A 15,455-nucleotide genomic window follows, 5' to 3' on the forward strand; every position below is an offset into this window, starting at 1 on the left:
CCCGGTTCCGTTCCAAGAAGACTCTACGGAATCGACGAGCGGCGAGACTCGAAGCGCAGCACGCGGCACCGGCCCCGGCAGACATCTTCAACGCCGAGACCGATGATGTCGAAGAATTCGAGATCCTACCCTCCAGTCCCGTTTCCGAACATGACTCCGGATCGGACGACGTCGACGAATCACTCTTTCGCAGAGATGAAGACGAGACCGAGGTAGGAGACTACGATGAGGCCTTAGGGGCCGAAGAGAGTAGCTCCAATGACGAGCAAGGCCTACCCGTTCAGACTGAAGAAAGCCCAGTGCCACAGTCTATGGCTCCGGTCGAGGGATCGCCTTCGGGCCTTACCGGAGACCTATCCCGCAGTTCTTCGGCCCCGCCCTCGGGCCCGGCCTCGGACATTCAGCGGCAGCCATTATTACCTAAACCGGCTGGTTTCCCTTCTTCCAAACCGAAACCGAAAGCTGCACTGGTTCAATTGAAACCGAAACCAAAAGTGACGCTGGTCGGATCGAGGCCTTCCACACCTTCGACGCCAGCGAAACGCGTCGGCACCGAGCGCACCAAGCGAGACTTCGGTGCCGAACTGGAAGCGGCCGACGTCGGAGTCGGCATACGGAAAAAGGCCGTCGGTGCCACCAAACCTGCTCGGCTCCCGGCGTCGACGCCATCGACTCAGACACCAAAGGTCACACTGCCTCCTGCGTCTCACATCGCTTCCACGGCAACACCAAAGCCTCATGCATCGAAGACGTCGACGGCCATTCCCGCCCCTCGACTCGATGACCCACCGGCGCCTAAAAAGTCCACGGCCGCCTCTACAGACCTGGTCGGCGCTAAAGCCTCAAAGGCGCTCCAAGTGCGACCTGTTGCGGCACAAAGCAGCAAAACCAAAACGGTCCTCCAGGACACGTCGGGCTCCGGCCCAATAAAAGCTCCAGCAGCCTCTTCGGCGCCAGCCAACATTACTTTTGGCCTGCCTCCATCCACGATCCCGAAAATTTTCCAACTCAGGACACGGGTCACCCACACCACGATTACACCTGCTGAAACGTCTCCATCACATCTCATCGACGCCAACACCGGCAGGATGGTTATCCACGAACGGAGGATAACTTCGGAGCCACCTTTTGGACCCTTTCCGGATCCCACTAAAAAGAAAGCTGCCTGTGGACTCAGAACCTGTCCTCTGCGAATCTTTCCACTCGCCCTACCAGGATCCACAATCATTCTCTCCCACACACTCCGACACGGATGCGTTGGAGGACTACATGGGTGACCAAGTCCCCTACCACGGAGACATAGACCCTGATGACCAACAGGACCCTGATCAAACTTGGGGCGACCCTGTAGACCCAGGTGCACCTCTAGATGCACAGGACCCACAACTCTATGGGGCGAAAACATCTCCCACAGAGGACACTGCAGCGTTCAACGCTCTTATTGAACGTGCTGCGAATAATCATGGAGTGCAGCTTCACTCTGACACCGTCGAGAACGACTTTCTTATGGACACCTTCGCATCCTCAGAAAGGCAGGTAAAAACTCTGCCCATGTTGAAAGGGGTCCTCAAACCTGCCAAGGACATCTTCAAAGAACCCACCAGGGCGTGGGTGATAAACCCCAGGATCGATAAGAAATACAGATCGGCGCCTGGGGACCCTACTTACATCAGAGGCCAATTACCACTAGACTCCATTGTCGTAGCGAATGCTCGCAAGAGGGCACACTCGCAAACGACAGGTGACGCTCCTCCCCCGGACAAAGAGTCCAAGGTGTTAGAGACCTCTGGCAAGCGAGTTGCCGCCCAGGCTGCCAACATATGGCGCATAGCCAACACTCAAGCGCTCCTCGCTCGCTACGATAGAGCGCACTATGACACATTGGAGCAACTACTCCAACATCTCCCTGACCAGTTCAAAGAAGGTGCAGAAATTCTTATCAGAGAGGGACATCTACTCGCAAATGCTTCCATCAAGTGTGCACTAGATGCCGCAGACACGGCTGCCAGGGCCATAAACACAAGTGTCATGCTGCGACGACATGCCTGGTTGCGAATCTCCGGATTCAAACCTGAGGTGTAAAATAATATACTCAACCAGCCTGTCAACCCCGACTATTTATTCGGACCGGAGGTTGACACCACCCTTGAGAAAATAAAAAAAGACACGGACACCGCAAAGTCCATGGGGGCTCTCCAGACTCAGTCCTTTCGGAGCAGCTCCTTTCGTCGCCCCGGAAATAGAGGAGCAGGTAGAGGACAGGGGTCACAGCAGACATACAACAAGGGCAATACACAAACCACCTACGATAAAAACACCCGGGGTGGATATCGTGGCTCCAGTACAAAGGGAAGAGGACGCGGCTACGGCAACACCAGGTCCTCCCCCAAGAACAAGCAGTGACGCCCTCTCCCTTCCTCCCGACCACATAACACCTGTCGGGGGAAGGCTACAAAGGTTCCTGTCCACGTGGAACTCCATCACCACGGACAGGTGGGTCAAAGATATTGTCAAATACGGTTACTGTCTAGAGCTAACCTCCACTCCACCCACAATTCCTCCAAGAAACCGTCCTATGTCCTCAGAGCACTTAACGCTCTTACAGCAGGAGGTGCAAAGTATGCTTCTAAAAGGCGCTATAGAGGTCGTACCCGTCCACGAGCAGGGTACGGGAGTGTACTCCCTCTACTTTTTAATACCGAAAAAGGACGGGTCACTCAGACCTATACTAGACCTAAGACCCCTGAACCGGTACATTCTTTCCGAGCACTTTCACATGCTCACTCTCCAGCAAGTCCTTCCGCTTCTCAAGCAGGGAGACTTCCTAGCCACGCTGGACCTCAAGGATGCGTATTTCCACATACCCATTCACCCCTCACACAAAAAATACCTCAGGTTCACTGTTCAGGGGCAGCACTACCAATTCAAAGTCCTTCCCTTCGGCGTGACAACAGCACCCAGGGTTTTCACGAAGTGCCTAGCTACTGTGGCGGCACATCTACGGAGGCAGCACGTACACGTCTACCCCTACCTGGACGACTGGCTCGTTCAAGCACAATCAGCCCAGCAATGTGCCAACCACATGTCCCGCACCATTCACCTCCTTCACAGTCTGGGATTCTCACTAAATTACCCGAAATCCCATCTCCAGCCCGCACACGTACAACAGTACCTAGGTGCGACTATAGACACTCTGGCGGCCACAGCCCAGCCAAATTTAGTGAGGATCGTCAGCATGCAAATGCTGATCTCCAGGTTCAAACCCCAACACTCACTTCCAGCGCGAGTGTTCATGCAGTTGATAGGCATGATGGCCTCCTGCATTTTCATAGTCCCACACGCGAGATTACATATGCGCCCGCTTCAGGAGTGCTTAGCACGTCAGTGGAATCAGGCTCAAGGACAGTTGAAAGACCTAGTGTTGGTGAGCGGTCGGGCATACAACTCTCTGCATTGGTGGAATCCACAAAACCTTTGCAAGGGCCGACCGTTCCAAGAGCCTGTTCCACAAATAGTACTGACAGCGGACGCGTCTCTCCAGGGATGGGGAGCTCATGTACTCCACTACACAGTGCAGGGACTATGGACGACACAACAGAAGAAGATGCACATCAACCTTCTGGAACTGATGGCAATCTTCCTAGCCATGAAGGCATTCAAAGTACATCTGTGCAACAAAGTCGTGTTGATCCGGACGGACATGACTGCCATGTACTACATACAGAAGCAGGGAGGAACACACTCTCCACAGTTGTCTCATCTGGCTCAGAGCATGTGGAAGTGGGCCATTCAGAGGAACATGTTCCTCATGGCAGAGCACCTCCCGGGCAAGGACAACCAGATGGCGGATCTGCTCAGCAGACACAGCCACCAGATGCACGAGTGGGAGCTACACCCTTCAGTACTCCAACCGTACTTCCAGCAGTGGGGTCATCCAGAGATACACCTCTTCGCCACAAGCGAAAACGCAAAATGCCAAAGCTTTGCCGCCAGGTTCCCACATCCGCAGTCGCAGGGCAATGCGATATGGATGAACTGGTCCGGCAGATTTGCGTACGCTTTTCCCCCAGCGCCGTTGATACCGCTGGTGGCTCGCAAACTCAGACAACACTCCCTAACACTCGTCCTAGTTGCTCCTACGTGGGCACGCCAGCCATGGTACACCACCTTCCTCGAACTTTCCGTGGTGCCGCATCAAAGGCTGCGGATCAAACCCGCGCATTTGACGCAGAACCATGGAGAGATTCAGCACCCAGATCCGCAACAGCTGAACCTGGCAATCTGGCTCCTGAAGTCCTAGAGTTTGGCTACCTCAACCTGCCACCTGACTGTATGGACATCATCAAGGAGGCCAGGAGACCCACTACAAGAGCTTGCTATGCAGCCAAATGGAAAAGGTTCGTCATTTATTGCAGTAATAATGACATTAACCCGCTGGACGCATCCATCCAAAACATCATTTGTTACCTCTTACACCTATACCGATGCAATCTGGCGTACACCTCTATACGTGTCCATTTGACCGCAATATCAGCCTATCTGCAAACCAGGCAGCACCTCTCACTATTCAAAGTGCCTGCCATCAAAGCATTCTTGGAAGGACTCAAACGAGTCATTCTACCAAGCCACCCACCGGCTCCAATGTGGATCCTCAACCTGGTCCTCACACGCCTGATGGGTCCACCCTTTGAACCTCTCCACTCATGCGAGATTCAATTCCTCACCTGGAAAGTAGCTTTCCTGGTAGCAATCACTTCTTTAAGAAGAGTTAGTGAACTCCAGGCACTAACAGTTCAAGAGCCATTTATACAAGTTCACGCCAACAGGGTCGTACTACGTACCAACCCCAAATTCATGCCCAAGGTAATCTCGCAGTTCCACATGAATCAAACTATTGAACTGCCCGTTTTCTTCCAAAACCCACAAACTGTCGCGGAAAGAGCACTCCATACACTAGACGTAAGGAGGGCCCTCATGTAATACATCGACAGGACTAAACCCTTTAGGAAGACAAAACAACTGTTCGTTGCCTTTGCCCCACACCACAAAGGTAACGCCATCTCCAAAGCAGGGATAGCCAGATGGATAGTTAAGTGTATTCAAATTTGTTATCAAAAGGCAAAACGCACATTAACTATTCCCCCACGAGCCCACTCAACACGTAAGTTAGGAGCCTCCATGGCTTTTCTAGGAAATATTCCCCTGCATGATATATGTAGAGCAGCCACCTGGTCCACCACACACACATTTACCAAACACTATTGTGTAGATGTGCAATCAAAACAGCAGGCAGCTGTAGGACAGGCTGTTCTCAAAACCCTTTTTCAGACCGCTGCAGCTGGCACTGGTAGCCACCGCTAATAGAGGGCACTGCTATACATTCTATGCACAGATATGAATTCAGCAGCCCACATGCCTCGAACTGAATATGCTACTTACCAGTATGCATCTGTTCTTGGCATGTAGGGCTGCTGACATTCATATCGCCCTCCCTCCTCCCCGGCGCCTGTAGCAGCTGCAGCTCTCAGAATTACTGTAAGCATGGTCATCACTTTCTGTATCTACTCCATCACTGCCACAATGGCGAAAAACAATCTGAGGATGGAGAGGATGCCCATGCGCACTGTAGTCCAGGGGAGGAGTCACCTATCCCAGGATACCTCGAAGACTCTTCCAGGACAACAACGTGCAAACATCCGGACCCAACACTAGGCGGCGATCTATGCACAGATATGAATGTCAGCAGCCCTACATGCCAAGAACAGATGCATACTGGTAAGTAGCATATTCATTTTTATACTAGTGACGTTTTGTTAGAACACAGTTGGTATATATGAGTCCAGTCAATGATCTGTCGTCACAAAGAACACGATCCAGTTTCCATTTAAAGTTGGTTTATTTTGAAGAAATAGCACCTCCAGAGAAAACTCAGCCAACACGTGTTTCGGCAATCTTGACTTTTTCAAGGCTGAAAAAATAGGTATATAGATGTTGTTGGTGCATAGCACAGATTATATACAACAGAAATACACTTAGATATTGTCAGATGTCAAAAATCTTAATATAGAGGCCTCCTCAATAGTCAATATGAGGTTAGTATGAGAAACAATAGTAGGGGAGAAATAAAAGAATGAAAAAAGGGGAGTAGGAGGAGAGACTTTTGGTGGCACCCTGATAAATGTGAAGTCATACTGATGTGTATAATCGTGAACGTTCACCAAGGTGTGTAGCAATACATCCTTATCACCCATGCTTGATAACAAATTTAGTGAGTGCACCCAGTAGTACACAAATACAAAGATCTAACAACCCACCAAGTAAGTCGAACCGTCACTGGTGTAGTACAATTTCTTCTAAAATCGTTGCACTAAATCCATTCGAAAAACGTCACAGAGATGAGAGTAAAGTCTTCTGCACGAAAACCCAGGCCCTCCATGTATCTGTAATTGTGAATAAAAGGCCCAGCACTATACTATACAATCATTTAGATTTAATTGGTAATGCTCAGTTGGCATATGCGTATGGTACTTACTATAGTTGAACCCAATATTTTTCTGAATCGCTTGCTAGTTAGGAGTCCATACATATGGGGCCTTCAGTAGGGAATATTCAATATCTAAAAGTTAGGGATATAACGGGTGCCTTAACTAGTTAGTAAAAAGTACGGACGTAATGAATAGGGATAAGTTGCCTATCTTTAATAGCATACATCCCCAAAGACGTGAAAGGAAATCCTATATTTCGGAGAGGTGAACCATATATATTATAAGGAGGAGAGTCCCACATGGTTGTCATACAAGAAAACAACCACGTTGTATCAGACTTTCAGATAACATGGTCAAAAGTGCAAAAATACAATACATAATAATTCAATGTTAAATTGGGGAGTGACCCAAACGATGAAGAGTGCAAGAAAAACTCATACAGTGCACTTATTTGCGAAAGTGAAGATCCGACATTCCCTGTGCTGAAATCTGGTTGGCTGCCAACACTTCAACTAGGAAGTGTTGGCAGACCTCTTGGGATACTGCTTCAGCCCCCCCAAAAAAGTGCAGTGTCCCACTCTTGTTTAGGCTATAGCCCCGGGTGGGCCAGGACCTGGGGGCATGTAGGCATATTTTTCTTTTTTAAAAGGAGGGCAGGAACACAGTGCCTCCCTCCTAAGATTCATTTAAGCCCTGGGGGGCCACCACCTCCTTGGGGCTTATTTATTGTATTTGAAGGGGGCTGCCGGACCCTTTCCATGGTCTCATTTGAGCCCTAGGGACCACCACCTCCCCTGGGATTTACTTTCTATAAGGGAGGGCGGCCGCACAGACTGGTTGAAGCTCCGGGAACCTTCCCGGGGCCAAATTAGACAATATGGATGGGGTCTATGCGGACCCCCCGGCCCCAGGGAGCGTCACATCCCTGTGGCAAAATCCAAAATTTAAACATGGAGGGGGGCCGTGTGGCCTCCTCCTGGAGCCAGTTATGACCCTGGGGACCACCACCCCCCCTGTGCTGGCTCCTGTTATGTCCTGGGGTGCCCACCCCAGGGACCTAGCAGTGTGCTTTCTCTTGGCGGGAGCTGACCGGTCCTGCCAAGGGAGAACAAACAAAACTCTGCTTCCAGCAAACGGGAGCTGTCAAACCGCTCCTGCTTGCTGGAAGCAGAATTTTCATTGGTTTTCCTGCACTTTCTCTTGTGGGCAGGCAAACAGGTGAAATGATTGCTCCTGCATGCATGGAGTAGCATATTGTGCAGCTCTCTGCATGTGGGAGCAATGCCGTCATTCGCAGGAGGCGGAGAGCCTGCTGAGAATGCAGGGGCCTTGAGGCTCCCCCCAAAGTCTACATCCTTGCACACTGGGTGCCCTGGGTGGGCTCCAAGGCACCCAGGGAGACATGGCCAGGCTCCTGAGGATGGAAATGCCAGAGCCAAAATCGACCCAGGGAGGGGGGGCCTTGCATCCTTCTCCCTCATTGATTTTTGCTGGCCCCATTGCAAAAGAGGGTGCAAAATGAGCAGAAAAGGCAAAACTGACGGCAGAAAAACTATCAGGAAAGGCAAAACATAGGACAGAAAAACTAACAGAAAATAGGTAAAACAGGGCAGAATAATGAGTAGAAAAGGCCAAACAGAGAGCAGACAAACAAGCAAAGAAGCAAAACAGAGCAGAAGAGGGCAAAACAGAGGCTTCTCAGACCATGCACTCACTCACAGACCCACTGAGACACTCATACACCAACTGACAGACCCCCTCAAAGACCCATGCACCCACTCACAAACCCACTCAGACACAAGTGCCCCCACTAACAGACCCACTAAGACACTCATGCACCAATTGACAGACCCACTCAAAGACTCATGCACCCACCCACAGATGGACTCAGTAACTCATGCACTCACAGACCCACTGAGATACTTGCATATCCACTAACAGGTCCACTGAGACACACTCACACCCATTCACAGACCCACTCAGACTTGCGCACCCACTGAGACACTCATGCACCCTCTCAGACACATTGAGACATACTCACACACCCACTGAGATACTCATGCACTCTCTCACACACTCACTCTCAAAGGTTACAGGTTACAGTAAGAAAATAAAATTTAGAAAAAAAACCTTAGAAATTGACTTGAAAAAAACAAAGGTCAAAGGGATGTATAGTTAGTCTTAGATTTCACTCGTACAAAACCATAGAAATTCAGCAGCCGTAGTTACCTGAGCTAACTATAGCTTATGCGCCCGCAATGCACTGCTTATGTGCTCGCATATTACATCACTCTTAAACTGGTCAGTGACATCACTGATGACATCTCAAACGACATCATCCACAGAATCACTCCCATATCCCTATACAACCTCTCATGCACCCACTCACACAAACACCCCCATACCCGTTCATAGACCATAAAACTACTCACACAACCACTCGCTCATCCATAGAGCCACTCACACACCAGCTTATTCATACAGCTGCTCACTCACCCAATCAGCTACTCATACAAGCAGTCATTCACTCATACAGCCACACACTCACCCACACCTATTCATCTACACAGCCACTGAGACACCCACTCAGTGACCCATACAGCCTCTCAACTCAACCACTCACTCACCCATACAATCACTTAACCACTCACTCACACCCCCACACAACCACTTACATACCCATTCACACATCCATACAAGCACTTCCACATCTGCTCACTTACCCATGCAGCAATTCACAGTCACTCTTCCATCCAGCCACTCACACAACAGCTCACTTAGCTAAACACCCACTCACAATACACCCACTTACACACCCAGTCACTCACTCATACAGCCATTCAGACACCCAATCGCTCACCCATACATTCTCTCACACACCCACCCATACGGCCACTCACACAACTAATCACTCACCCATACAGCCACTCATACATTTACAAAATACTTACTCACTGGATGATATAATCAGTGATGTCACTGACCATGTCATGAGCGATGTAATATGTTCAGTGGTTTTGTACGAGTGATATATATCTGTGTGTGTGTGTGTGTGTGTGTGTGTGTGTGTATATATATATATATATATATGACAGTATGAACTCGTGATTGTGGTGCAGTGACGCTATTCAGTTTTATTCAAATGCGCACCACAATACAGAGTTGGAACAACAATGATGGTGCATGCTGGTATATGCAGGAAAATGTTGAGCCACGTGATATAACAGTTCAAATACTGCAAGCAATCCTACTCACCTGTGACCAAGGCAATCTGCTGAAACGCGTAAGGACTTTAAATTGCTGCCTTCTCCCAGAGGAATAAATGCATTCATGGAATCCAGCATCGGGCTTCTGTGTTTCCTTTTGTGTGTGCACGTCGTGCTTTAACGGGTCTCTCCATTCCCGTAAACAGAAGCCGCCCTGCAGGGTTGGGGGCCCCCTTCATGGAGTTCTCGTGTGGATATATTACAGGGGGCATGACCCGCTCGCCTTCATTCCAAAGAAATGGATTTTCCGTGACAATTATGGTTTTGAAAGGTGAGAAAGGGAGATGAGGGAAGCAACTGCCTCCCTTTGCAGATTCTGGACTGTCGTGCAAGATAGGCCAATGAGGAGCAGCAACATGGATTGTGAATGTGTATATAATTTTTACATGCAAATCATGTGGCTTTGTGCGCTGAAAATAAGAATATGAAGAAATGCACTTGCAATATGAACTTGTGATCGTGGTGCAGTGACGCTATAAAGTTTTATTCAAATGTGCACCACAATACAGAGTTGGAACAACAATGATGGTGCATGCTGGTATATGCAGGAAAATGTTGAGCCACGTGATATAACAGTTCAAATACTGCAAGCAATCCTACTCACCTGTGACCAAGGCAATCTGCTGAAATGCGTAAGGACTTTAAATTGCTGCCTTCTCCCAGAGGAATAAATGCATTCATGGAATCCAGCATCGGGCTTCTGTGTTTCCTTTCGTGTGTGCATATCGTGCTTTAACGGGTCTCTCCATTCACGTAAACAGAAGCCGCCCTGCAGGGTTGGGGGCCCCCTTCATGGAGTTCTTGTGTGGATATATATATATATATATATCACTGAAATAGAACAGATAATATTTAGGTGACAATGTTAGTCTAAATGTAGTATTTTATTTTAGAGGTCAGTGATTATCAATAATTTCATAGAACATTTAATGCGTGATTTAATATGTAAGGTCATGTACAGTGCATGGCAAGGGCACGAGCTAGTTACTTAAAATAGCTATAACTGATGAATTTCAGTGGCTAGTTTTGTAGTCTAAAATGTTACGTTTAAACAGACATTTTCTCCTAACTATAGCATCACTTTAACCTTTGTTTCTTTCATTGAATTTGAGCTTTTTTAATGCAAAGTAATATATACCTAACTAGAAGGTAACTTTGATCTTTTTTTTTTCTTCAGGGAATTTCTAGGTTTTTTTAACTTAAAGTTGTATTTTACTACCATACTTAAGTATGCTAACTCCCTGCTAAGCATAGAATTTGTTTGCGCAGTATTAGATTAGCTGCAGGGTATAGCCTGTCAATGAGTTTAAATCAAGATAAATCTTCAGCTTGTTTAAACATGCCACTTTAAAGATATTCTTTTTTATTTTGTCTCAGATTTTCAAACCATTTTGGCAGAACTACAGAGGATCTGGAGGGGCCACGTAGTTGTTGGTGGGATGGGGATTAATATTTATTATTTTTTTTTGGAAATCTTTTTATTAACTTTGCTCATGGTCTCATACAACACATCACTAAAATCACAAGGTAAAAGTGGTATTCCCCCTGCACGGGATATACATCGATCAGCATGATGGGACAATAACATATTTCACTTGGCCCCCCTCCCCCCCCCATCACTGGACGCCACACTCTTTTTCCATTTGCGCACACAGCCCCGGGACTTAGAAATAACTTCCTCTGCCCTCTGGCACCAATCCAGGTCCCTGCACCATTGATCCCACCTTGGGGGCGCCTGCGCCCCTCAACTATTGGCAATTTTACGCTTCGCCACTCCGGCTGCCAAGGCTAGCCATATCTCGTGGTACCTGGACCAATCTGTGGGACCTTTAATCATGAGCAGAAGCCATTTGTGATCAACTGGTACCGGGGAGCCCACCACCATCCCGCGCGGGACCCGCGTCCAAAAAGGTACTATGTTCGGACAGTCCCAGAGGATATGATGGAATGTTCCCTCCCCCTGACATCCTCGCATACATAATGGAGACAGGCTCCTGCCCCGTGCAAAAAGATGGGTTCGCGGGTAATACACCCGGTGGAGGATTTTAAACTGCACAAAGCGGAACCTAATCCGAATGGCAACTTCGCGGGGGCTTTGTAAGGCGTCCTGCCAATCTTCATCGTCAAGGCGACCGAGGTCCCCCTCCCAACTCTCACGCAGGGACATCAAGGGGTCAGGCATGTTGTTTATTAGTTTACGGTAAATAGTGGATGTTGGCCTAACTAAGATGGGGTCAAGAAGAAGCCGGTCCTCCATTGGGGAGTGGTCTGGAATGGAAGAGTCAGGGCGCACATGGGAACGCAAGGCATGCATAAGTCGCAGATAGTGAAAACGCTGGGAGCCATGCAACTGGTATTCACGCTGAAGGTATTCAAAGGATCTGGGGGCATCTCTTTTCCACACGTCACCCAGGTACTCTATACCAATTAACTTCCAGCCCCTGGAACCCACGAGTCCCTTAACTTCCGCTAGGTGGTCTCCCACCCACACGGGGATCCTGCCTGTCAATTTGCCATCCCACCCCAGAAATGTATTCACTTCCCGCCAGCAGTGGAGGACCACCCCCGTATGTGAGGGTAGATCCCCTCGCAATCGCCGTATATAGAGGAGCGACTCACAAACCCCACCCGGCATAACATGTCTGTCCACTTGATAGGCAGGTTCCGAACCCGGCACATAGACCCAGTCGTTGATTACTTGCAGTTGAGAAGCCCAGTAATATAACTGGATGTCCGGGATGGCCAGCCCCCCGTCGTACACCCCTCTCGTGAGTTTCCACAACGCTATCCTCGGGCTTCCCCCCCTTCCCACAACAGCGTACGTACAGATTGCGCTATGCGCCGAAACACCCCGCTCGGGACCGGGTACGGTGTATTTTGCAAAACATATAGCAGCCACGGCAGAGACAACATCTTGAACAGCGCAGCATGCCCAGCCAGGGAAAGGGGCAAGGACCTCCAGTGGGACACATCATTGGCCAACCTTGCCAATTGCAGTTCAAGATTTTTGTTAAAGAACTCTACCCTGTCCCTGGTAACATACACCCCCAAGTATTTGAAGCCGCCCGTCACCAGCAATGCCGCACAGCCCCGCGGGCCCGAGAGGGGATAAATGAGGGATTTGGACCAGTTAATTGTGAAACCCGAGTAGCTCCCGAATAGTTCAAAGAGGTGAAGCGCCTGCGCAATTGAGTGATACGGGCGGGCCATATAGAGAACAATATCGTCTGCGTACAACAATATACGCTCCTCCCAGAGGTCATTGAGCGCAAGGCCCCAGAATGACCTGTCCCGCCGGATCCAATGCGCCAGGGGCTCAAGAGCCAGGGCAAAAAGAAGCGGGGACAGGGGACACCCCTGCCTGGTTCCCCTGCGCAGGGGAAATAGACGAGACATTGCTCCGTTGACCCTGACTCGTGCTAGTGGCTGTTCATACAAAAGTAGCACCCACCCGCAGAAAACCGGGCCGAACCCTAGTTTCTGAAGAACCTTGAAAAGATGCGGCCACTCGATACTATCGAAGGCCATAGATGCGTCTAGGGCCATGAGGGCCGTTTGAACATCACCCACCGCCTCCGTCATATACAAAACCCCCTCCGCAGATTGTGGCGAGTGCTCCTATGGGGCATGAAACCTGACTGGTCTACATGGATAAGGTCCGGCAGGACCGATGGCAACCATGTCACCAGGGCTTTGGCCAGGACCTTAGCCTCTACATTGAGCAACGAGATGGGCCGGTATGAGGAGCACAGGTCAGTCGGTTTCCCGGCCTTATGAATGACCACTATTGTGGCTTCCCGCTGATCCGGCGGGAGTCTCCCCGCCTCCCGGGCCTCGAGGAACATACGCCTCATATGGTCAACAATCACGCTAGCCTGACTCTTATATAATTCAACAGGTAGCCCGTTGGGGCCCTGTGCCTTCCCTGCCTGAAGAGCATTGAGGGCCTCACCCAGCTCCTGAGATAGTGTAGGAAGCGCGAAGTCCCGCAGGAACTCCTCACAGGGATGGGAATTATTGATTGTTTTGGTTGCTTCCTCATGATTGATTTACTGCTGATTTTAGTGGTATCTCCAAATATGGACTTTTGGAACTATTTTATGGTGTATGGTCTCATGAGCATGGTTAATAAAACGATTTAAAAAAAAAAAAAAAGATTTTCAAACCATTTTTGATTTCACATTTTTTTTACAATGCTGTCCCTTTTCTTTGTCTTTTTTTTCTTTTTTTTAAATGCAGGTTCTCATTGCGAACAATGGAATTGCTGCAGTTAAGTGCATGAGGTCCATCCGCCGATGGGCCTATGAAATGTTTAGAAATGAAAGAGCTATTAGGTTTGTCGTCATGGTTACACCAGAGGACCTTAAAGCCAATGCAGGTAAGCACATCGTACTATATGTTTATAATTTATGTGCATGTATAATTCCTATACAGGACCAGAGAGTAAAAAAAAAATTTTAAAAAAAAGTTTTTTGCACATTTTCAGTTCAATGCGTCTTTTCCAGGTGATTCTGTACTTCTATTAAATCATACAATACGTGAATCATCTAAAGAAATGAAGCTCGATGTCTTTGCTAGGTCACTTGAGAGCACTGGTGCTAAAGAAAAACATAGCAATAAGTTGTCCTGAATCCTTGAAGTTTAAGAGTCCAGCCTTGTACACATGGTCATCCTAGATCAGATATTCAGGATTCATGCATTCTATGAGGAGCGACCTAGGTAAGAGGCGTTTTTAAATGGTAGATTTTCTTGGAAGTCTGTCTTTGAAGGTCTTCCTACATCCATCAAGGGGAAGCTGATACAGATTTGTGTGGACAACACCATTGCCATGTGGCACTGCAACACACATGGCAGTGTTGTGTAGGCCTGGGCGGAGCTGGTAAACTTGAACTCTGTAGAATTCCACTTAGTTCCGCTCAGCCACCTCTACGTAGACAGCTTAAACACCACGTGACCTAGAGCTGCCAGGATATTAATATATTGTATGGCACACATGGTGAGTTTCGGTTATCGCAAACACAAGGAGATGATGGATGGAGCGCTGAAACTTTTCAGACACTCACCCCCAGTCATTATTAGATCTGGGATGAATCCATTGTGGTTCTTTAGCTCACTTCGCCACCCCAGTTCAGACCCAGCTATATGCAAATCCGTCTTGACCCTGTTCCTCATGTGAACAGCCCTGTTCGAACTGCCAAGGCAGGTCTTCCCTGGACTGGAAACAAGCATCCTGGGACCGATTTCGAGGTAACACCCCTCATCAGCTAGGCTAGCTTGAATCCAGTGCCAAATTGAGCAAGGGACCCACGTCTGGGCATACCCTACCAACTTAGGGCAAACACAAGGAGAAGATGGACCGTGCGCTGAAACTTTTCAGACACTTACTCGGTTATCGTCAGCGGTATGTATGTTAAATATAACAAGATTGCGTTCATTACACAATACCTGTAGGCATAGGAATGCCTTAGTTACACATGAGTGTAATACAGTGTATGCCCACAAGGTGCCAGGCCAGCAAGTGGAGCTTATCTCTGCATGCGCCACCACTGTACTAAAGGTTGCAAGTGCATCACTTCAGCCACTTGAAATTCCCTTCTGGCAACTGTTTGACCCTATGCTGCCATCAGAAAATGGTTTCTTAACAAATTGTAGTAATACTTTAAATGGGAAAGTAGAATTCCTGACTGCAGATAATCACATCCGG

General features: G+C 48.7%; 1 protein-coding gene across 8 annotated transcripts in view; it reads left to right on the forward strand.

The window, feature by feature from the left end:
• Positions 1-15,455, forward strand: part of ACACB (acetyl-CoA carboxylase beta) — a 2,187,049-nt gene that overhangs the window by 444,205 nt on the left and 1,727,389 nt on the right. For all 8 annotated transcript variants that reach the window (XM_085633342.1, XM_085633341.1, XM_085633344.1 and 5 more), the window contains one exon: positions 13,991-14,129. In XM_085633342.1, coding sequence (XP_085489468.1) covers positions 13,991-14,129 — 139 coding nt within the window. The remainder of the gene's footprint in view (positions 1-13,990; positions 14,130-15,455) is intronic.

This window comes from Triturus cristatus, chromosome 11, assembly GCF_964204655.1.
Source record: "Triturus cristatus chromosome 11, aTriCri1.1, whole genome shotgun sequence".
NCBI lineage: Eukaryota > Metazoa > Chordata > Amphibia > Caudata > Salamandridae > Triturus > Triturus cristatus.